The sequence below is a fragment of the Leptonychotes weddellii genome, chromosome 13 (assembly GCF_054177405.1).
Source record: "Leptonychotes weddellii isolate Sample4059 chromosome 13, ASM5417740v2, whole genome shotgun sequence".
Classification (NCBI taxonomy): domain Eukaryota; kingdom Metazoa; phylum Chordata; class Mammalia; order Carnivora; family Phocidae; genus Leptonychotes; species Leptonychotes weddellii.
Genome location: NC_138381.1, coordinates 51768067 through 51792966, shown reverse-complemented (window position 1 = coordinate 51792966; position 24900 = coordinate 51768067). Strand labels below are relative to the sequence as shown.

General features: G+C 36.9%; 1 protein-coding gene across 1 annotated transcript in view; it reads right to left on the bottom strand.

The window, feature by feature from the left end:
• PTPRM (protein tyrosine phosphatase receptor type M) overlaps positions 1–24900 on the bottom strand; it is a 712816-nt gene that overhangs the window by 399077 nt on the left and 288839 nt on the right. The window contains exon 5 of the mRNA XM_081802550.1: positions 14585–14663. Within this exon, the coding sequence (XP_081658676.1) occupies positions 14585–14663 (79 nt within the window). The remainder of the gene's footprint in view (positions 1–14584; positions 14664–24900) is intronic.

Genomic DNA, 24900 nt, shown 5'->3' with positions numbered 1-24900 from the left:
AAGGAAGCTCTAGCACCTGGTAGAATCCTCTCTTGTGGGGACATATTACGGGCAGCTATGTTATTCATGGATTACTCTGAGGTCAATGGTGGGAACTTCTGGCTTTGCATCGCACTATCAGAACAACCCCCTGCCATTAAGAAACGTGAGCACCCTTTAACATGGTCTGTTGGTATCTTTCTCCCTTTTTGTGGTAACCATGCATTTAAAAAAAGAATGACAAAATATTGTCACCATTTTCCCATCTTAAATAATCATCTAAAACTATTTGAAAATCTGCCTGCTATATCAATGGTTCTCAACTGGGGGAATGGCACCCCCAGGGAACATCTCACAATGTCAGAAGACATTTTCGGTTGTCACAACAGGGGTGGAGAAGGTGGGGGGTACTACTGGTATCTAGTGAAAAGAGATCATGGATGGTGCTAAACATACTGCAGTGCACAAGAGAGACCCCACAAAAAAGAATCACCTGGCCCAAAATGTCAATAGGGTCGAGGTTGAGAAGTCCTGATATATATGATAAAGACATACAAAAGTTTACTGGATCATCCTCTACTGTTGAACATTTGGGTTTCTTATAGATAATGCCAAGATAAAAGTTTTCATAATTAAATCATCATATAGACTTTCTGGTTTTTCCTTAGGATAAATTTTCAGAAACTGAATTTAGTAAGACAAAAGAAATGCATTTTTAAAAGACTTTTGACACAAACTGCCAAACTACTTTCTTTAAAACATATAACAATTTGCATCTCTACTAGCAGGGTATATAAAAGAGTTCTTTTCACCACACCCTCAAAAATACTAAGTATTAATTTCTATAATCTGTCTTGAGAAACTCATGAAATATATGTATCTGCTGTATCAGCTAACTTAATAATAATAAATAACGTGAATATCAGAATTGTCACTAGTTCTGCTATTGGGCTGTTCATCCACTGGGAAGCCCACCCCAGGAAGACTGCTTTCCTAAGGGCTCTGTTTCAAGCAATGGCTAACTGAACCAAAAAAGAAAGACACAGAAAAACTCATTTATCAATACACTCTGCTAATACTTACTGCCCCCAGGGGGTTATTTGTGAGGATATGACTTACATTTTTAATTTGGAGGCCGAAGATATGATTATGTGAAAGTTTGTCTTTCTTTGCCCCTGTTCTTAAAGATTTATTGGACAGAATGAAAGTTATTACTTTTCCTTTAGTATTGTTTTGATCTTCAATACAGCTTTCTGAAAGACTGCTGGTGCATATTACTCACACAGTAAGGTTAAAGGTCTAAGGAATTTATACCTCTGTTCAAATTGTATTTTGGGAGGGCCCTTCCCTGGAATGGACTGACTGTCTTTGGTTTGGGAAATAGCATTGCTTAGTTGAGAAGAAGACTGCTAGAAAAAAATAATCTGGCTAAGATAATAAAAGCCACAACTCAAATGGAAGCCAGATGAACACATACAAACCTATTAAGCATAAACACTATTATAAGCAACTTATCCTTTTCAGATAAAAGATAATTAATTGACTTAAATGGAAGATGGTAACTCATCCATCAGGCTGAACAAGACAAATGGACTGTGGAATTCTATTTTCCAGACTAGTTTCTTTTAAGAACATGGAAGTCAAAATTTCTAATAATGGCATTTTTAAGTTTTTTCAATAAATGTTAAAGGCCTATATAATCTTACCAAAGTTTTAAGATGCCTGGATTCTCCCTGTCCAGTGATGTGAATTCTAGAACTATTTTCAAATGGGAAGGCTGATGCTATTTTAAGATTTGGATTTCTGCCACGTCTGTTCATGCATTCAAGCATCAGTATTTCAGCCCCTTACTACTTCTGAACAGAAGCAAAAGTTCTTCAACCCAAGCCTCAGTGGGTGGATATATATACAGATATATATATATATATATATATATATATATATATATATATATATTTAATTTGTAAGACAAGGATTTAAAAAAAAAGTACCTATTACGTAGGGCTGGGAAAAAGATTAAACAATATGATGCCAGGAAGGTATTGTGTGTGCCTGGTACCCTCAAAAACGTTCATTACTATTTAAAATAACTAATTTATCACTGGAAACTGGAGAAGATCCCAAGAAAAAGTTCTACAGCCAGAAAAGTTCTGATCCCATGCTGAGATGTATGCTCTGAATCCTGCCAAACTATCTTAATTGTAACACCAGGTAGAGCACCATTAGAGTAGAAAATTTCAATCTACCCCATATTCAAAAAGAAAAATTCTCTCTCTCTCCCCAAATTTATAGGCCCATTCGTCTCCTGGATACCCTTTCAAAATGCTATGCCAGCTTTCTTCTAAAACCTGCAGGAGTTCTAAAAACTAAATATCTTCCATGAATATCAAACAGGATTTTTACTACAACTCTCTTATTTTCTCATCTCTGCCATATTCTGTTGCTTCTTATTAAGAAAACAGTTGTTAAAAGAATAGAGGTTTTCAGGTATTAATTGATCTCAAATCAACCTTTGATCCCAAAGCCAGAAACTACTGACCAAGATGCAAATCTTTTTGCGGATGTTTCATATTATTGATCCTTTAAAGCCTGCACCAAAATGCGAACAACAAGATCAAAGAACGGTAATTTGTGAGAATAAAGGGCAAACTGACACGGGCAAAAGAGGACTGGGTCCTGACTCTTTTTTATTTTCATTTGCATTTTAATGTAATGGCATAGGTTGAAATTAACTGGAGGCATTCCCAAACTGCCAGAACAAGCAGTCAACTCTCTTATTTGTGTAGCATGGAAGCCAAACAGCCTGGCACTGCCCACACAGAGACAGAGTACATTCTGCAAACATTTTTCTTTTTAATTTTAAATTAAATTTTAATTTTAAATTTGCAGATGGACATTGCTAAATCACCCCATGTAAGCAATCGATCAGTTTAGCTACTTAATCTGCAGCTAACTTATTTTAGTGGGCCCATCAGGATGGAGTGCCTAAAAATAATAGTAATAGATCACATTTATTGAGCTCTTAGAATGTGCCAAGCACTGTTCTAAGTTCTTGATATACATCAACTCATTTAATCCTTATATTTACCCCATTGAGGAAAGGATCATTATTATTATCCCCATTAATGCGTTTATAGGGCCAAAGAGGCTATGTAACTCTTGTGATAGAAGCAGGAAGCTTGCTCTTAACAGGTTACAGGACCAAACTATTTTTGTTTTGCTTTAAAGTTAAAGATGGATCTTTTTTTTTTTTTTAAGATTTTATTTATTTATTTAATTGACAGAGAAAGAGAGAGAGAGACAGCGAGACAGGGAACACAAGCAGGGGAAGTAAGGGAGGGAGAAGCAGGCTTCCCGCAGAGCAGGGAGCCGGATGCAGGGCTCGATCCCAAGACCCTGGGATCATGACCTGAGCTGAAGGCAGTCGCTTAACCACTGAGCCACCCAGGTGCCCCTAAAGATGGATCTTAATGAAATAATTTTTCAAGTGGCAAAACAGATTCAACATCCTTATCATAGAAAAATAAGTTAGGTACTATATACAAATAATTTTTAAAAGTCACTCATATCTTGAAGAAAAATGATTGATATTTTGGGGGAGAGAAAATCCAAGTTAGGTTCCTATGTGTTTAAGATGCAATGTCAGTTCTGAGTCCTATGTGCCTCTCAACCAAAGCATGTGATCTGTCATTACTCAACAGAACGTAATTCAGAAAACAATTCTAATTTTTTGTCACTGTTATTCTTATTTTAATCATACTGCTTATAATGTTTTCATAAAAAATTTAAATTTAGAAACAGACAAGCAATATGTGGGTATGAAAATAAATCAATGAGTGAAAAAAATTAATTTTGTTTTATAAAATAAGAATAATTTTGAACCTGGGATGCTATATTATGAAGTCTGCATTTCTTAAATGTTTAAAAAAAACTGCTAAATTATTTCCTACTCCAAAACAGTAAAACACCATAGTATTGGATTCCGTATCCACTTTATGCAATAAATGGCATGTGGGTTTTTGTTTTCAATCTTTTGCAAAAAGGTAACCTACTAAATAAAAGAAGATATTTGAAAATGATATATCCAGTAAGGGGTTAATACTCAAAACATATAAGGAACTCATACAATTCAACACCAAAAAAAAGTTAAAAAATCTAATAATCTGATTAAAAATAGGCAGAGGAGCTGAATAGACATTTTTCCATAGACTGCATACAGATGGCCAACAAACGTATGAAAAGATGTTCAACATCAAAGATCATCAGGAAAACACAAATCAAAACCACAATGTGAGATACCATCACACACCCGTCAGAATGGCTAGTATCAATAAGACAAGAAATAATGGGCTGGCATGGATGTGAGGAAAGGGAACCCCTGTACACTACTGTTGGGAATGGGTGGAGCCACTATGGGAAGTGGTATGGAGTTTCCTCAAAACTTAAAAACAGAAATACCATACAATCTACTAATTTCAGTGCTGGGTATTTAACTAAAGAAAACAAAAACATAAATTTGAAAAGATATAGGCACCCCTATGTTTATTGCCCCATTATTTACAATAACCAATATAGGGAAGCAACCTAAATGTCCATCGATATGTGAATGGATAAAGAAAAGGTTATATACACATGTATATACATACATACACAATGGAATATTACTCAGCCATAAAAAATGAAATATTGCCATCTGTGACAACATGCATGAATATACAGAGTATTATACTAAGTCAAATAAGTCAGGCAAAAAAAAAAAAGACAAATACCATGTGATTTCACATATATGTGGAATCAAAACACAAAGCAAATAAACAAAATAGAAACAGACTTGTAAATACAGAAGACAAATGGGTGGTTGGCAAAGGAGAGTGGGAGGATGGGTGAAATAGATTAAGAGGTATGAACTTCCAGTTATAAAATAAACAAGTCACAGGGATGAAAAGTACAGCATACAAAATATAGTCAGTAATATTTTAATAATTTTTTATGGCTAGAGATGGTAACTATGCTTATTGTGAGCACTGCATATGTACAGAATTATCAAATCACTATGTTATACACCTGAAACTAATACAACATTATATGTCAGCTATACTTTAATTAAAAAAAATGCCAAAGAGAGTTCTTTGAGTGGAGGTAAAAGAATGCTAATTAACATAATAAAAACATAAAAAGGTAGAGTAAGTCTCACTGGTAATGGTAAATTTATAGTTATAGTTAGATTTTGCAATAAGGTAATAGTGGTGCATAATTCATTTACAACTCTAAAAAAAAAAGAACATATAAATAGAATGATCTGTTGTTAGTTATACAATATAAAAAACATATAAATTGTAGCAAAAGAACCTATTTTGTAACAACCTAAAGTGTTCCGTTTAGGAGGAGAAGTAAAAGTGTAAAGCTTCCAAATTCTATTAAAGTTAAGTTGTTATCAGTTTAAAATAGGGTGCTATAAGTTTAAGATATTTTATATAAGTTTTATGGGAATTATATAGAAAAATTTTGTAGTAATTTCACAAAAGAACAAGATAAAGAAATCAAAGCATACTGAAACCAAAAATATTGAAACACACAAAAAAGACACCAGAATCAGAAACAAGGAAAAATAGATCTACAAAGCAACCAGAAAGAAATTAATAAAATGGAAATAGTGAGTCCTTTCCTGTCAATAGTTACAGTAAATATAAATAGATTAAAAGACACAGAATGTCTGAATGGATAAGAACAAAAACAAGATCCAACAATGTGTTGCCTACAAGAGAAGCACTTTAGCCTTAAAGACACACACAGAATGAGAGTGAAGGGATGGAAAAAGACATTTCAAGCAAATGGTAACCAAAAAAAGAAAGAAAGAAAGAAAAGAAAAGAAAAGCAGGGGCAGCTATACTTAGACAAAATAGACTTCAAGTTAAAAATGATAAAAAGAGACAAAGAAAGTCATTATGTAATGACAGAGGGGCCTAATACATCAACGAGATTAACAATTAGATGTAACAAGAAGATATCTGTACACAATGGTGAAGCACTGACACACAAAAGCAAAAACTTCTAGAAATAAAAGGAGAAATAAACAGTAACACAATAATAGTTGGGGATTTTAATACCCCACTCTCAACAATGGGTAGAGCATCTGGAGAGAGAATCATTAAGGAAACAGCAGACTTGAACAACACTATAGATCAAATGGACCTAACAAACATATATAAAACATTGTATCCAACAACAGAAGAATACAGATTCTTCTCAAGCACACATGGAATATTTCTAGAATAGACCATATGTTGGGCCACAAAACAAGTCTTAGCAAATTTAAGAAGACTGAAATGGTACCAAGAATCTTTTCTGACCACCATGGAATGAAACTAGAAATCAATAACAAGAGGAAACTGGAAAATTCATGAGAAAATGGAAATTAAACTACTCTCTCCTGAAAAACAAATGGATCAAAGAAGACATTAAAGGGGAGAAAAGGTTTCCTCAAATAAACAAAAATGGAAACACAAAATACAAGAACTTGTGGGATGTAGCAAAAGTAGTTCTAAGAGGGAACTTCATAGCAATATATGCCTATTTAAGAATCAAAAAAGATCCTAAATATACAACCTAACTCTACATTTTAAAGAACTAGAAAAAGAACAAACTGAGCCCAAAGTTAGCAGAAGAAAGGAACAACGAAGATTAGAGTAGAAAAAAAACAAAGAATAGAAAATGGTAGAAAAGATTAGCTAAACTAAGAGTTGGTTCTTTCAAAAGATAAACAAAATTGACAAATCCGTAGGTAGACTAACCAAGTTAAAAAGAGAGAGGACCCAAAGCAACAAATTATAAATGAAATAGACATTACAACTGATACCATAGAAATTCAAAGGGACGTAGGAGGCTACTAAGAACAACTTTATGCCAACAAACCAAACAACCTAGAAGAAATGGAAAAATTCATAGAAACATACAGCTTACCACCACTAATTCAGGAAGAAATAGAAAATTTGAATAGACCAATTATGAGTAAGGAGATGAATCAGTAACCAAAAATCTCTCAACAAAGAAAAGCCCAGGACCAGATGGCTTCACCACTGAATTTTACCAAACATTTAAAGAAGAATTAACACCAATCCTTCTCAGACTCTTCTACAAAATTGAAGAGGAGGAAATAGTCCCAAACTCATTCTTTGAGTCCAGCATTATCCTGATACTAAAATTAGAAAAGAAAGCTACTAAAAACAAAACAAAACAAAACAAAACAAAACAAAACAAAACTATAGGCCAACATCCCTAATGAATACAGATGCAAAAATTCTCAATAAAATATTAGCAAACCGATTCAGCAGCAGAGTAAAAGGATCATACACCTTGATCAAGTGGAATTTATTCCTGGGATGCAAGGATGGTTCAACATATGCAAATCAATCAATATGATTATATCACATTAACAGAATGAATAAGAAGACTCATATGAGCATCTCAATAGATATAGAAAAAGCATTGGACAAAATTCAATATCCATTCAGGATAACAACTTTGAATGAATTATACATAGAAGAAACATATCTCAGCACAAAAAGGTCACATATGACAAGCCCACAGATAATACCACACTGAATGATGAACTGTTGAAAGCTTCTCCTCTAAGATTAGAACAAGACATGACTGCCATTTTAACCACTCCTATTCACATAGTTCTAGAAGTCTTAGCTAGGGCAATCATACAAGAAAAAGAAATAAAAATTATCAGAATTAGAAAGAAAGAAAACTACCCTTATTTGCAGATAACATAATTTTATATACAAAAAAACCTAAACGCTCAACTAAAAAACTGTTACATCAATGAATTCAGTAAAGTCCCAGAATACAAAATTAACATATAAAATGGAGTAGTGTTCCTATACACTGACAATGAATTTTCTGAAAAAGAAATAAAGCAATCAATCTCATTTACAATAGCATCAAAACAGTACAATGCTCGGGAATAAATTTAGCTAAGGAGATGAAATATCTCTACACTGAAAACGACAAGATATTGATGAAAAAAAATTTTTAGAAGACACAAATGGCAAGGGAGCCTGTGTTCATGGATTGAAAGAATTAATATTTTTATTATTTTATTATTTTTGAATTTTTTTATTCATTTGAGTGAGAGAGAAAGAGTGAGAGCTCTTGTGCTCTCTCTCACTCTCTCTCAAATAAATATATAAAATTGTAAAAAAAAGAAAAGAAAGAGTGAGAGCACGAGCAGGGGGGAGGGTCAGAGGAAAAGGGAGAAGCAGACTCCCTGTTGAGCAGGCAGCCCAATGCAGGGCTCGATCCCGGGACCCTGGGATCATGACCTGAGCTAAAGGCAGACACATAACTGACTGAGCCACCAGGCACCCCAAGAATTAGTATTTTTAAAATGTTAATACTACCAAAAGCCATCTATAGATTCAATGCAATTCTTACTGAGATTCCAAAAGCATTTTTTTTTACAAAAGTAGAAAAAACACTCCTAAAACTTACACGGAACCACAAAAAGACCCTGAATATTCAGAGCAATCCTGAGAAAGAAGAACAAAGCAGGAGGCATCACACTTCCTGATTTCAAGCTACACTATAAATCTATAGTCACCAAAATGGCATGGTACTCGCATAAAAATGGACAAATAGACAAATGGAACAGAATTGAGAGCCCAGAAATATACCCCAGCACACAAAGTCAACTAATTTTTAAAAAGGAAGTCAAGAATACTCAATGGAAAAAAGACAGTCTTTTCAATAATGGAGCTGTGATAAGTGGATATTCACATGTATAAGAATGAAATTTGACCCATATCTTACACCATACACAGAAATTAACTTGAAATGGATTAAAGACATAAATGTGAGACATGAAACCATGAAACTCTTGAAAGGAAACAAAGGAATACAGCTCCTTGGCGTGGGTCTTAGTAATAACTTTTTGGATATGACACCTAAAGCACAAGAAAAGAATAAAAAATAAACAAGTGGGACTACATCAAACTAAAAACTTCTGCACAGCAAAATAAACTACCAACAAAGTGAAATGACAACCTTATGGAATGGGAAAAATATTTGTAAACCATATATATCATGAGGGTTTAATATCTAAAAAATATATAAAACTCATACAACTTACTAGCAAAAAAATAATAACCTAATTTAAAAATGGGCAAAGGACCTCAATAGACATTTCTCCAAAAAAGATATATGAAAGATCAATAGGTACATGAAAACAAAAGATGCTCAACATCACTAGTCCTTAGAGAAATGCAAATTAAAACCACAATGAGATATTACCTCATGCGTATTAGAATGACTCATCAAAAATACAAGAGGTAACAAATACCAGTATAGATGTGAAGAAAAGGCAACCCTTATGTGTTGTTGATGGGAATGTAAACTGGTACAGCCACAATGGAAAACAGTATGGAGGATCCTCAAAAAAATTAAAAATAGAACTACCATATGACCCAGCAATTCTGCTTCTAGCAATTTATCCAAACATACCGAAAACACTAACTAGAAAAGATATCTGCACCCCCATATTCATAGCAGCATTATTTACAATAGCCAAGACATGGAAACAACTTAAGTTTCTATCATCAGGTGATGAGTGGATAAAGAAGTTGTGGGATATATATACAATGGAACATTATTCAGTCATAAAAAACAAGGAAATTATATCATTTGTGACAACATGGATGGACCTCAGGGCACTATGCTAAGTGAAATAAATCAGACAGAGAAAGACAAATACTGCATGATTTCATTTACATATGGAATCTGAAATGAAACAAACAAATAAGAAAACAAACTCATGATATCAGACTTGTAGTCACCGGGGGGAGCTGCAGGGAGGGGAAAGGAAGGAAGGTGGTAAATAGGAACAAATTTCCAGTTATAAATAAATACTAGGAATGTAACATACAACATGATGACTACAGCTATCCCCACTGTGTGATATATACCATAGAGTATACCTTGGTATATATACCAAGAGTAAATCCTAAATCCTATGAGTTCTCATCACAAGGAGAACAATTGTTTTCCTTTTCTTTCCTTTTCTTTTCTTTCCTTTTCTTTATTGTATCTATAGTGAGAAGATGGTTGCTAGCTGAACTTATTGTGGTAATCATTTCACAATATATGTATATTAAACCACCATGCTGATACCTTAAACTTTTACAGTAATGTATGTCAATTATTTCTCAATAAAACTGAGGAAAAAATAAATAACTCAATTAGAAATGGGGAAAAAATCTAAATAGTCATTTCTTTCAAAAGGTATATAAGTGGCCAATAGAGAAAAAGATGCTTAACATAATTAGCCATTAGGGAATCAAAACCACAAGGAAATACCACTTCAAAGCCACTGAGGTAGAAAAAAGAAAAAAAAAAGGACAAATGACAAATACTGGCAAGAGTCCACTGCTCCTCAGAATGTAAAATGGTGCAGCCAATTTGATAAACAATTTCACTGTTACCCAAAATGCTAAACATAGAGTTATTCTGTGACCCAGCAATCCTCCTCCTAAGTATATATCCAAAAGAGTTGAAAACAAATGTCCACACAAAAGCCTGTAACGGAAATGTTCATCACAGTGTTAGTCCCAATAGCCTCAAATTAGAAACAACTCAAACGTTCATCAGTTGATGGACGTGTAAAGAACATGTGGTATTATCATACAATGGACTGTTTCTCAGCTTCAAGAAAGAATGAAGTATTGAAACACTCTAGAACTTGGATGAACCATGAATGTGCTAAGTGAAAGAAAACAGAAAAGACCATGTATTGTATGATTCCATTTAAATGAACTATGAGAAAGCAAGCCAATCTACAGAGACAGAAAGTAGATTAGTAATTGCCTACAGCTGAGGGTGGAGGCCAAGGGCATGGAGAACCGACCTAACAGTGGGTGCAGGGTTTCTTTTTGGGGTGTCTAAAGTTGATTGTGGTGATGGTTACACAACTCTGTGAATATACTAAAAACACTGACTTGTACACTTTAAGTGGGTGAACTGTATGATATGTGAATTATATCTCAATAAACCTGTTAAAATGCTGTATGGCTTGTAAGACATAAAAATATACACCAGCACTACAAGGTAATAACAGAAATACCCAACATGCATAGCTTATAACCTACTTAAAAACAGGAGACAACATTATGAAGCTGATAAAATGCTTCTTCAGGTTCTCCTACTAGGATTATTGAACCAAATTCAAAATATATTTTGAGTGTGCATACCAAATACAAAAATTATCTGTGTTCATTAGACATGGGCTTAAGCCATCGAGCTGCTGATTCTGCACAGCCATATCCACATTTCATGCTGATCCTGCATTTTATTGTCACTACATTAAAATCAATTTTATGAGCAACTGTATACTCTTAACAGAACAAGTACTTTTAAAAAAATGTTGAAATGCCTGCTGATAAACCTATATAAGTCCAAACAGGAGCCTTCAGAGTGAAGTAAATAAAGTTCAGCAGTTTTGAATCTTTTGGAAAGCAGAGTTTTAGATATGAAATATTTATGCCCCCTTATGATTTAAATCTAATGACTATCATGATTTCAAAGTAATTGATTATTATTTAGAAATCTTGCTGGGAAATCCTAAAATATTACCTGCAAAGCTTTACATTTTAAGACCAAACTATTGCTTTCTTTAAAATCTTTATCTGCATGTTTTCCCCATAAACTTAGAGATTCAGGAAAAAATAATTACAGAAGGCCCATCATCAAAACCATTTAAAGCTTACTGTTCAAAATGCTGTTGTACCATACATTACCCTGGTACAGAGCCTGTTTTGCAATTCTGTGTCTCTTAAGACCAGTTTGCAAAGCCATTTAGGTATTAGTACCAGTATTCTCCAAAGGAGAGACCATAAACACCATTTCTATGGCTATAGGCAGCTGAGCTTGGAAAGAATGAACAAAACTGTGGGAGACACATTTTGGGAGGCTCTGATAGAAGGACAAGCATTAGTAAGTCTTTATATCTTACTGAAGACAATGACTCAGATGCTGCAGCATGGGAGGAGCCACACATCAGGAGCTATTTTGTTGGCCGATGGCCAGATGTAGAACAAACCCAGGATAGAGAACAAGACGGACCCCTGCAAACTTGGCCTCATCCATTGCATCTGCAGCAGGGCGAAGGTTGCTCTGAGTAACGGGGGGCACTCAGCACATAGCAGGCATGCATCATTCCTCTATTTTCTTTAACCTCCTGGTAAGAGGTGAATCTGAGGTGGGATCATTTATGTACATTAGAAGATCCCATGGCATTTTTCCAAGCCCAAGGCTATTACTCTGAGGATTTGGCCAAGTTCCAACTCAGGTAATTATATTCCGCTTGCTAAATTTGCCCTGCTGTTCCAGTTAGGTACAGCATTGTTCGTTTTCCTGACTTTTCAGAAAAAAAAGGGAGAGAAATTCTTCTTGAACTCACCAGTCTTGCAGACAGAAGAAAGGCAAATGTAATGTGTTACAAAAGTAATGTCTAACTCAGTAAGGAACAAGATGATTGCGGTGTTTGAACTTTGGTGCTGTGGCAAGCTCTGAGCACCAGATAAAGATCACAGAGAGAGCAAAATCCCTCTGGATGGAATCAGATGACTGTGCCATGATACCCTCATCAGATAACGACCACAAAGGGCTCTCAGTAACTACCACAGAGAATGAGCTCATGATCTCTTCAAACCAGGCAACAAAAGCAGAGACACTTCTGCAAATGTTTGTATCTTTAATATCATTGCAGGTATAACCACTTTCTCAGGAATTGGGGTAGGGACCACCAGCACAAATCCAGGAATGTTTAAACCAGCCAGTCTCTCTCTCTCTCTTTAATGCTGGGGACCCTAAAAATAAAGCAGGCTGTCATCCCTCACACGGCCAAAGATTTAAAGTCTGACAATATCAATTTTGGGCAAGGATATAGGGAAAATAAAACTCCCATGTGCACTGGTGGGAATATAAACTGGTTCAGACACTTTTCATAGCAATTTGGCAGCATCTAGTAAAACTAAAAGTGTTTCTATCCTACATCCCAGCCATTCTGCTTCTAAGAATATACTCTACTGAGGTTCTTGTACATTGCACCCAGAGGCACTCACACAGATGTTCACTGTAGCCATGTTTGTCATAAAGAACAACTGGGAGAAAAAACTAAATGTTTGTGGAAGAATAGAAAAATAAAGCATAGTATATTCATATGATATAATATCATGGATTGACCTAAAAAACATAACGCTAAGTGGAGAAAAAAAATACAGAGTAATTTGTACAGCTGGATACTATTCATTCCAATTTACAGAAGGTAAACATTACCTTCTTACTTTTTATGAACCAGAGTGATTATGGGAAAAAGCACACCTCCATGCATGTACACAAGCATGCACACACATGCAAACACATGCCCACACACAGACATTTGCAGTATTTTGGTTGCTCAGCTCTCAAAGCACTATTCTGGGGTTGGGAAATGCCCCACTGTATGTTTTTTGGTAAAAGTCTTGGCCTAACTCCCAGGACAGAAGGCAAAAAAAGCCACAGTGGGATTTCCTAGATGACCCGATTGCTAGCAAGGGAATGAGCACATGATCTAGCTTGCCAACCCTGATAATCCCACTCGGGGTCTTGAGCCTAAGACCAAGGAGGCAAAGGTACGGAGACAGTGACAAATGTTCCGGCAGGTGACAAGGGTCAGGTGGCCAGAGAGTAGGCTATAGCACCCCTGCCCCCACAGATGGCCCCTCAGGCATAGCAGTCACCATGGTTCTGGCTGCAGTCTCTCTTTTGGTTCCCACCCATTACTGGAGCCTAGATCACCAATGTTCCCCGTGATTCTATTTGCCACCAATTCCATTTCTATACAAAGCTTTTCTGCTTGAAGCAGCTACATCTGTTTCTGCTGCTTGTGGAATACGAACCTTACAGATGGAGGAGGCTGCAGCAAGCTCACCCAGTGGTGGCCCCAGGACAGGCAAGGGAGAAATGGGACTGGCTTACATGCAATATTTTATTTTGATTTAGTGACAATGGTTCAGATACAAATATGACAGCCTGTTAATAGCTGTTCATACTGAACAGCAAAAAAAAGGGGGTGTGTTTATCACCCATTGGAATTTTTAAAGTATTAATTTTTAAAAGATGAAGTTCAGGCCATTTCTGGAGTCCCTAAGTGGTTCAGGTACATTTCTTGTATTTGACAGATCCCAGGCCTGTTTGGGGTCATGCTGTTTGAAAGTATGCCAGTAATGCACTGAATTTAGGAGCAAAATGCACAGATTCTCAATGTTCAACCTGTGCTTCTATTTAAAAGGGAAATCCACAGATCATTGCAAGGATGTTTGATTATACCAAAGCAGGCCATTAGTCCTCATTCCTAATCTTCATTTTAGAGACGCTCAGTTACATACAATGAATGACACACAAAATAGATGTTTTTGGACTTCTGGGCTAACAAAGCAACACTTAAAGACTTGTCAGGAACTCTTTTAGCAGGATAACTTCTCCCCAGGTTTCAGTGTCATCTCTTAATCTGTAACATAAATATGCCCCCAACGATGAACCCAAATGTGTAAGAGTTGAGGCAACTTACTGCACGGATGTCCTAATACCTTCACTTCATCAATAACAAGGTAGCCTTGATGTCCAGAAGTTATCACTTCAAAAACCACCTGGAAAATTAAGAAAGATTTATATTATTCACTCATTTTGTCAGAGTTTTACCAAATGTCTCCTACATATAAATGTAGGTTGTTCATTCATTCATCATGTTTCTAACAACCATTAATGGAGCACCTAATATCTACCAATCAATGTTCCAGGTTCTAAGATGACAAAGATAGAAAAGATCCCAATCCAGTTTTCAGAGAGGTTAATGGGAAGGGCTGGGTCAGACATCATCCTACCTCAAGACTCACCTGGTAAGGAGGTAATACCATGGTTAAGAGCTGATATTTGGAAGACGGAGGCTTAAAGTCATTTACCATAGACGATGTTGAGATTTAAATTGTTTTAAGAGACATATTTTCTGGTCAACTCCTTTGAGGGGATTCTATGACCATGCTGAACCATGTGGGGCCCTGGGTTTTATACAACTAAAATGAAAAAAACTACCATAAGTGCTGTGAAAGAAAAGTACAGGGTACTAGAATAACATATACCAAAAGGACCTCCTGTGAGGAGGTTGCAGTTCTCCTAACAGCTGATTATGAATGAGGAAGGAGAGTAAGGCTTCTTCCTGGGCATCTGCAAAGGCCCTGAGGTGGACATGGTCATGGCCATGAAGAGGAGTATTGGGACATATAACTGTAAAAGTCAGCTGTGACCAGGTTGCAGAGGCTCCTCTCCTAGGACAGAGATTCCAGGGAAGACACTATATTAGTAATATAAAGACGCTATGGCTGCTGAAACTCAGATGACAGAGATATGAATTAAGAGTAGAATGACATAAAGATCTCTACAATGCTAAAATCAAGAGGTCTTTAGCAACTGCTTGATCATGGGAAAAGTAAGGCAGAAAAAGAAGGGCAACATGATCTGAAGTTCTCAGAATGAACGATATTTTTGAGATTGTAGAGTCACTTCAGAGAAATTGAGGTTAAAGGAAAAAAAAAGAAGCAGTAAGAAGTTATCAATGTTCTTAACATGATTGTCTGAAGTTGTCTAATATGGCTATTATTAAAAAGGTCCACATGACATTATTTTCATCTCCATTTACACATATCTGCATCACCAAGGAGACTGTGGCTCATGCAAAATAAATTTGCTAAGTCTTAAAAAAAAACAGCAACTGCACTCTTGGAGAAATGAAGGTTCATTCCTACAAAAATCTGTACACAAATGAAAAGCTTCACTCATAGTAGCCAAAACCTGGAAACAGCCCAGATGGCATTCAATGGTAAATAATAAAGCAGACTGTCATACATCCATAGCATGGAATACTACTCCACAATACCAAGGAAATAACTATTGATGATAGGATGAGCTCTAGAGAATTATGCTGAGTGAAAAAGCCAATCACAAAGATTACCTACTATATGATTCCATTTATGCAGCATTGTGTAAAGTCAACATTTTTGAAGGGAGGGCAGATTAGTGGTTGCCAGGGCTTAGGGATGGAGGAAGAAGGGACGGGAGGGTGGTTACAGGATAACACAAGTTGAGTAATCCTTGTGATGCTGGAACCTTTAACGTTTTTGCTGTAGTGATGGATGCACAAACCTCCTCAGGTAATAAAACTGTATAGTTCATAGCAGCTTTATTTGCAATAGCTAAAACACGGAAGCTACCAAGTATCCACTGATGGATGAATGGGTAAGCAAAATGGGGTAAATACATACAATGGAATATTATTCAGTCTTAAAAAGGAAGGAAATTCCAACACATGCTATGACGTGGAGAAACCTGGGGGACATTATGATGGGTGAAATAAGTCAGCCACAGAAGGGCAAATATATGACCCCACATATATGAGTTACTTGGAACAATCTAATCCAGAGAGACAGAAAGCAGAATGATAGTTGCCAGGGGCTGAAGAGAGGGGCAATAGGAAGTTACTATTTTACAGAGGCAGAGTTTCAGTTATGCAAGATGAAAAGAGTTCTGGAGATGGATGCTGGTGATGGTTGCACAACATTAAGAAGGTATTTCATACCATTGAACTGTATACTTAAACATTATTAAGATGATAAATTTTATGTTATTTGTATTTTACTACAGTTAAAAAAAAGCAAAAAAATGTATAGAACTAAATACACACACATGCATGCACAAAGTAAATGGGAAATCTGAAAAAGCTCTGTAGATTTCAACCATGTCAATATCCTGGTTGTGATATTATACTTTCGGTTTGCAAACTGCTACCATTGGAGGAAACTGGGTACTATGTACACAGGAATCTGTATTATTTCTTACTGCTGTATCTGACTCCACAATTATCTCCACAAAAATTTTAACTTAAAAAAGTAACTATAAATTACCATTTACTAAGCACATAATACAGTACATACACTGGGCCGGTATCACCCCATTATCTTATTTATCAGTTCATGAAAAAATTCTTCAAGGATTAATATTTGAAGAACAAAGAGATTCAGATACAAAATAATTGTTAAAAACCCAGTCTTTCTGGATGTTTTCACTACTACACATTGCCTGAACAAACACTTCAACCCTAGGACTGCATTATTTATGTGTGTGCAGTGGGTATAAAAATGGAGAAAGCAATCAGCAAAGCCCAAAATGGAAAAGCTCAGGGGGCTCCCTAGATAAGAAGTCATCCCAGAAACACCTGCTAGACTAGATGACCCTGCACCACGATGTCACAACACTGAAATACAAAACATACAGGGGAGAGGAGAGGACCAAAGTAGAACAGAAATGAAAACAAAACAAAACAAAACAAAAACACTTTGTCCTATTCGTAAGTATATATATATTTTTTTCACTGATGACACAGAGAAAGGAAAAGATGCATGCACAGTATTACAATCTGTAATCTTGCATATTTCTCTCTCTGCTGAAGTCTAGGACAGTTGAGAGAACAAAAAGCAGATGGGCCCTGAGAGCAAGTGGGGGAAAGAGCCCTCCAGAAGCCCTCCAAGCTGGGGCCTTGGGAGGAGACAGCAAGAGCAGGCAGCACAGCACACAGCCGCCTGCTCTGCTGACAATGGCCACTGCATAGACCTATGTCCATGACCACCAGCTACCCAAGAACTCCATGGCCCTGGTCATGGAAAGGGTATTTTGAAAGCCAAAACCAGACATGTTCATCCATCCTTCCTTCCTCCCAGCTGACCTCCCTTCCTTCTTCCCTCCCTCTTACACATTCATTCAATTCAAGTCTCCACTGGGTGTCCTCTTTCTTCCACGCACCATGATAAGTACTGTGATAAGCATCATGAACAGAACAGATGCAAAACTGTCCTTCACAGCAAACCATATTTTTACTTTATCAACTACAAGGGTTGAAGCTTCTTATAAAAATGGAATAATCTTTATTATTTAAGAGATATGCTAACTCTTAGAATATACTGTACATACAAAAATGTTCATGTGGATCTATTTTTGAAGTTGCCATGTGTAAATTCAAAGCACAATATTTCATTTAAACCAATACAGGACCATGGCCCTATGAAAGAATGGGAGAGAAAGAAAGGAGGGGAAGAAATGAGAGACCTTGATAAGTCACCCTAAAACCTTTGAACCTGTTTTTTTCATTTATCACATTCACAGAATTTATGACCCTCAAAGATTCACACTCAAAGATTCTGAGTCTTATTGTCCAACTATTTATAGAATATTTACTGTAAGCTCTGAAAGGGATCCAAAAAATATTAGACAATTTTACGAAATTTAGGCTTCAGGTCCACAAAAAATAAGGAACACAATGAACAAACAGAACAAGAGGATGGCCAAGTAACAGGTGGGAACAATAAAGAGCTCATAGGACTGTGATCTTTCTCCACCACAGGACTGTCACCTCCTCCTTACCCAACCAGCCAGGACACCTCTGACACAGCCAACACAACCTTCAATCCATTTCTCACCCTGCTCATTAAACTCACAGATGCCCCCAAAAGGACTTACAAGTGTCCCTGCTGGACCGGAGGCAGAGAGACTCAGCAGCAAGCCCATGCACTCCAGATTCCCAGCAAGACAACTTGCCAGTGAGGCCACAACAAAAGAATCAAACACAGATTTGTTTCTGAAACTTTATCTGTTCCCCTCAGTCTTCTAAAGGCATCTCATTGCAAATACACCAAGAGAACAATGGACTGATCCATTCAGTTAATTAGAAATTTTAGAAAGTAAACTTCGAAAGCTTGGCAGATTCCAACACTGACTTAACTTAGTTTCCCTAACTGTAGAGACAAAAAGGACAAAATAATCTTCAGAGATAAGTTTATGTGTGTCCACACACCTCACACACATGTATATATTGACATACAATATACCAATAAAATTTTTACATGACACATTTAGATATTATACCTAAGAAGGTGAATTATGTATTGCAAGTTTGGAAGCAATAACGCCAATGCTTCTTTCCAAAAACTGAAGCAAGTTTTTAAAAAGACCATTTTCCACCTCTTTTTTAGTAATTTTAGTTAAAGGGCTTATGAGTACAAGTTTTATTAGCTGCTTCATCAAGTTTATAACTTAGTATATAAATGTTTCAACACATACCACAATTATAAAGTAGGTCTGATTTGTACTGAAAAGTTTGCTATTTTGAAATAAATATGATTGAATGAAAATTCCTGAATTTAGGTGCTCTACAACAATCTTAGACTGACTGCTAACTTGATTTGAACATCTGACCAGTAAGAGATTCACTCTGTTGCTTCTAACAAACACGAGGGTTAAGACATGCAGCTGAGAACATAAGGCCTATTTTATTTATTTATTTATTTTTTTAAAAGATTTTATTTATTTATTTGAGAGAGAGAGAATGAGAGAGAGCACATGAGAGGGGGGAGGGTCAGAGGGAGAAGCAGACTCCCTGCCGAGCAGGGAGCCCGATGCGGGACTCGATCCAGGGACTCCAGGATCATGACCTAAGCCGAAGGCAGTCGCTTAACCAACTGAACCACCCAGGCGCCCCTAGAACATAAGGCCTATTTTAAATAGGTTTCTTAAAAACAGATTTTAGACTACCATAAAAAGGTTTCCTTGTCTTGAATTCTTGTTATCTGGCAAGTTTTTCATTTTGTACTTTTTTCTAGCCAGTGCCCTTACTAAGAAAGCTCTAAAAGCAAAAATATTTTGGTCTGTTCTTGTCAAATAAGGAACTACTCTATTGAAAGTACAGGTATTGCTCTAGTGAAGTATAACAAGTATATGCAGAACCCAGCGGGAGTCCCTGGGATGTCTGAAAATTCCAGCATTGAGGGCCAAAAGATAGAGGTCAGAGGAAAGAAGTAATAACATGAGAACACCAATGGTACCCCTGGAAAAGGAAAAAGAAAGGTGAAACAAACTGATTTGCACATGTGCCCATGCTTACTTTTATCAAATAGAACAGAATACATTGGAAGTCTGTATTAGAAGTGAGGTTTGGGTCTCTTTAAGAAACACACGAAGTCTTTTCATTTAGGAAAATTCAAAAATTTAAAAACCACTTATATACTGCACCCATCTGTGTCTCAGGTATCTTTTGTATATATTATGTAATTTCCCCCAACCATATGAGGCAAGCAAATTCCCTTTCAGGGATGAGGAGGCTGACTCAGAAAGTAATTATGTAATTTTTCTGAGATCACACAATTAGTACATTGCAGGGCCAGGGTGTAATTCTAGGTCTATTTTACTTCTAAGTCTGGACTCTTTACTGAACTGCTTTAACTAGTAAGCATGACAGACTACATATATGTAGAATATACACACACATACATACACACACATACATATGTCTGATACATATATACATACATACCTATCTATACACACATATACATATATAATACACAACCATGTATTCACACACACACAAATATATATATCCTTTAATTCATACACACACACACACACACACACACACATATATGCTCTAAAACTTTTACTTCCACATTTAAGTAAGGAATGTAGTAATCATCTACTTGACCTAGCAATGTAGATGCAAGGAACAGTTTATGACATAGTTTTAACAACAAATTTTAAGACAAGGGTCAGCAAACTATAGTCAACAGGCCAAACCCCCCCAACCTCTGTTTTTCTGTTACCCACAAAGTAAGGATGGTTTTTATAGTTTTCAACAGTGGGAGAAAGTCAAAAGAACAGTATTTAGCAACACTTGAGAATTATATGAAATTGAAATTTCAATGTCTACAAAGTTTTATCGTGACATAGTCATGTTCATTCAACTGTGTATCGTTTAGAACAGCTTCGCACAAAAACAGCAGAGCTCAGCAGACGTCACAGAGACCATCTAGCCTACAAAGCCTGAACTATTTATGACTACCAAGCTTCCAGATTTAAAAAAAAAAACAACTTTCCTGCTTGGCTCCCCAACAACTGCCATTACTCTGGATAACAAGAAAGCATGTATCAAGAGCAAGAGTTTGTCACCACCAAATACAACATGCCCTGCACTCCGTGTGGGAGGCTCGCATTCCAGCAATGGCAGGGAGAAGCCCTCCCCCTGGACTGACTTGCTTCAAGTGCGTCACATGGGTACCATTTCTAATACCCACTTAGGCTTGTAGTATCATTACCATTTTTTATAAAGCATAATTGCATACCAAAACAAAACCATAGACACTAATTACTTGATAGACCTCAAAACACTGTTTACAAAATTAAATCAAATTAAAAATAAAATAAAACCCAATTCATTTAGCAGTCAAATCTTCTACAAAGAAACTGAACTACTGAGAATGTTTAACACTTTAATATTAAAACCTGACCCTCAGCGATGATTCTACGCCATGTTCTTTGGCACAAGATAGATTTCAGGGAAATATCTTTGTATTTACTGAGGCACACACAATTTTAGGAAAAATGTCTTTGCCCTCTAAGTCAATCTAAATTGTGATTATTTGAAAAAGTTGAAAGCTAAAGTGGCTGATCAGTACGACAAAAATCACAGAGCCATCCTAGCTTATTCTGGAATAATTTTGCTAAAACCGAGTATTTAATCTTTTTGTTTGTTTGTTTGGATTTGGCCTGAAAGAAAATATAATTAATCCTCATTATTTGCAGATTCTATATTTGTGAATTTGCCTACACACTAATTTTTTTGAAACCCCCAAATCAGTATTTGAAAAGCTTTCATGGTCATTTGTGGACATGCACAGAGGGGCAAAAATTTGAGTTGCTCATCCCAGCTGAGGTCAGTCAAGGCAATGCTCTGTCTTTTGATTCAGTTCTCATACCATAAACATATGTCCTTACCCCAGTCTGTTTGGTAAGGCATTTTTCCTATTTTTGTGCCTTCTATGGGTAATGCTGCTATTTAAAATGGCACCCAAATGCAATGCTGAGGTGTTGTCTAGTGTTCCAAAGCACAAGAAGGCTGCAATGTGCCTTATGGAAAAAATATGTGTGTTACGGAAGTTTCATTCAGGCATAAGTCATCATGCTTTTGACCAAGTTTAATGTTAAAAATAAATGATGTAGATGGCGGAAGAATATGAGACCTAAATTTCGTCTGGTCCCAGGAATTCAGCTAGATAGGGATCAAACCATCCTAAACACCTATGAACTCAACAGGAGATACAAGAAAAGAATAGCAGCAACTCTCTGAACAGAAAGGAGACCACTTTCTGGAAGGTAGGACCTGCGGAAAAGTGAATCCGAGGCAATATTCGGGAAGATAGACAGCAGGGGAGGGGCCTCCAACAGCCGTTACTGGCAAATGATAGAGCAGCGGAGCACAAAATCGGAACTTTTAGAAATTTGCCTGCTGAGGGACATTGCTCCAGTGGCTAAGCGGGGGGTGGAACCCTCGCTGGGACCGAGTGGTCTAAGGACCCTCGGGGTCACAGAAAGACGGGGGGTGCCTGAGTGTGGCAGAGCTCCCAGGGATCAGAGCAGGAAAGCCGGTTGCAGAGACGGCTGCAGAGACGGAGCCGAGGCACGGGCTCTCAGCTCAGGGTTGCCATAAACTATGATCCGTGGCACAGTTGGGTCACTGCTCTTCCAGCAGGGACCCAACAAGCAGCAGATCCGGGGAGACTCCCCTTCCTACCCCAGGAGGAGCGGTGCGGGAGTGCACTGCAGTGATCTGCTGGGTTTGGAGACTCCAAACGGGGTCAGGTGCCAGAGATAGAAATGCTTGGTCACAGGCCGGGTGAACACAGAGTGCAGACAGAGACCGGGGAGTGACCACTGCTTTTCTCTGGGGTTGCACTGAGGAGTGGGGCCCTGAGTTCTCAGCTCCTCCGGGGCGGAGATTGGGAGGCCGCAATTTTCACTCTCACCCTCCAAACTGTACGGAAAGCTTGCAGGGAACAAAAGGTCCCCAGAGCAAACCCGAGCAGATTACTTAGCCCGGACTGGGCAAGAATGGGGCAATTCCGCCTTCGGCAAAGACGTCTGGGAACCACAGCAACAGGCCTCTTCCCCAGAAGATCAGCAAGAACAGCCCGCCAATACCAAGTTTACCGATCAATGAGAACGGCAGAACTCCAGCACTAGGGGAATACTGCACATAGAATTCATGGCTTTTTTTCCCTCTGATTCTTTAGTCTTTCAAAGTTAATTCTTGTAATTTTCTTTTTTTTTTAATTTTTCTTTTTCCCTTTTCCAACCAACATCTTATCAATTCATTTTTTAAAAATCTTTATTTTTCATTTTTAGAGTCATATTCTATCCCTTCATAGTAGTTAACCTTATATATATAAGTTGTTCTCACTTTAAAATTTTGGGATACAGTTTTTTCTAACAGACCAAAATATACACTAAATCTCTAGTGTGTGGCTTTGTTCTAGTCTCCTGCCTGATCACCTTCTCTCCCATTTTTCTTTTCTTTTTTTTTAAATTTCTCTTCTTTCTTTTTGCAACCAACTTCTTCCCTTATCAATTCCTTTTATAAAATCTTTTATACTTTTCATCTTTACAGTCATATTCCATCCCTTCATCATATTTACCCTTATTTTTGTACATACATAAGTTTTTCTTTCTTTAAAATTTTGGGAGGCACTTTCTTCTAACAGACCAAAATACGCCCAAAATCTAGTGTGTGGCACTAATATATGCACCAGCCTGATCATATTTGATCATATTCTTTTCTTTTGTTAACTTTTTCTTTTCCTTTTTTTTCATTTTTCCTTCTTTCCCTTTCTTTTCCCCCAGTTTCAGGTTTCTTCTGATTTCTTTACTGTATATTTTTCTGGGGTCGTTGTTACCCTGTTAGCACTTTGTTCTCTCATTCATCTATTCTCCTCTGGACAAAATGACAAGACGGAAAAAATCACCTCAACAAAAAGAACAAGAGGCAGTACCGACTGCCAGGGACCTAATCAATACGGACATTAGTATGATGTCGGAACTAGAGTTCAGAATCATGATTTTAAAGATACTAGCTGGGCTTGAAAAAAGCATGGAAGATATTAGAGAAACCCTTTCTGGAGAAATAAAAGAAATAAAATCTAACCAAGTCAAAATAAAAAAGGCTATTAATGAGGTGCAATCAAAAATCGAGGCTCTAACTGCTGGGATGAAAGAGGCAGAAGAGAGACTTAGTGATATAGAAGACCAAAAGATGGAAAATAAAGAAGCTGAGAAAAAGAGACATAAACAACTACTAGATCACGAGGGCAGAATTCGAGGAGTAAGTGATACCATAAGACGAAATAATATTAGAATAATGGGGATCCCAGAAGAAAAAGAGAGAGAGAGAGGGGCAGAAGGTATATTGGAGCAAATTATAGCAGAGAACTTCCCTAATTTGGGGAAGGAAACAGGCAACAAAATCCAAGAGGCACAAAGACCCCCCTCAAAATCAATAAAAACAGGTCAACATCCCGACATCTAATAGTAAAACTTACGAGTCTCAGAGACAAAGATAAAAATCCTGAAAGCAGCTCAGGACAAGAGATTTGTAACCTACAATGGTAGAAACATTAGATTGGCAACAGACCTATCCACAGAGACCTGGCAGGCCAGAAAGGACTGGCAGGATATATTCAGAGAACTAAATGAGCAAAATATGCAGCCAAGAATACTCTATCCAGCTAGGCAGTCACTGAAAATAGAAGAAGAGATAAAAAGCTTCCAGGACAAACAAAAACTAAAGGAATTTGCAAACATGAAATCAGCCCTACAAGAAATATTGAAAGGGGTCCTCTAAGCAAAGAGAGAGCCTAAAAGTAACATAGACCAGAAAGGAACAGAGACAATACACGGTAACAGTCACCTTACAGGCAATACAATGGCACTAAATTCATATCTTTCAATAGTTACCCT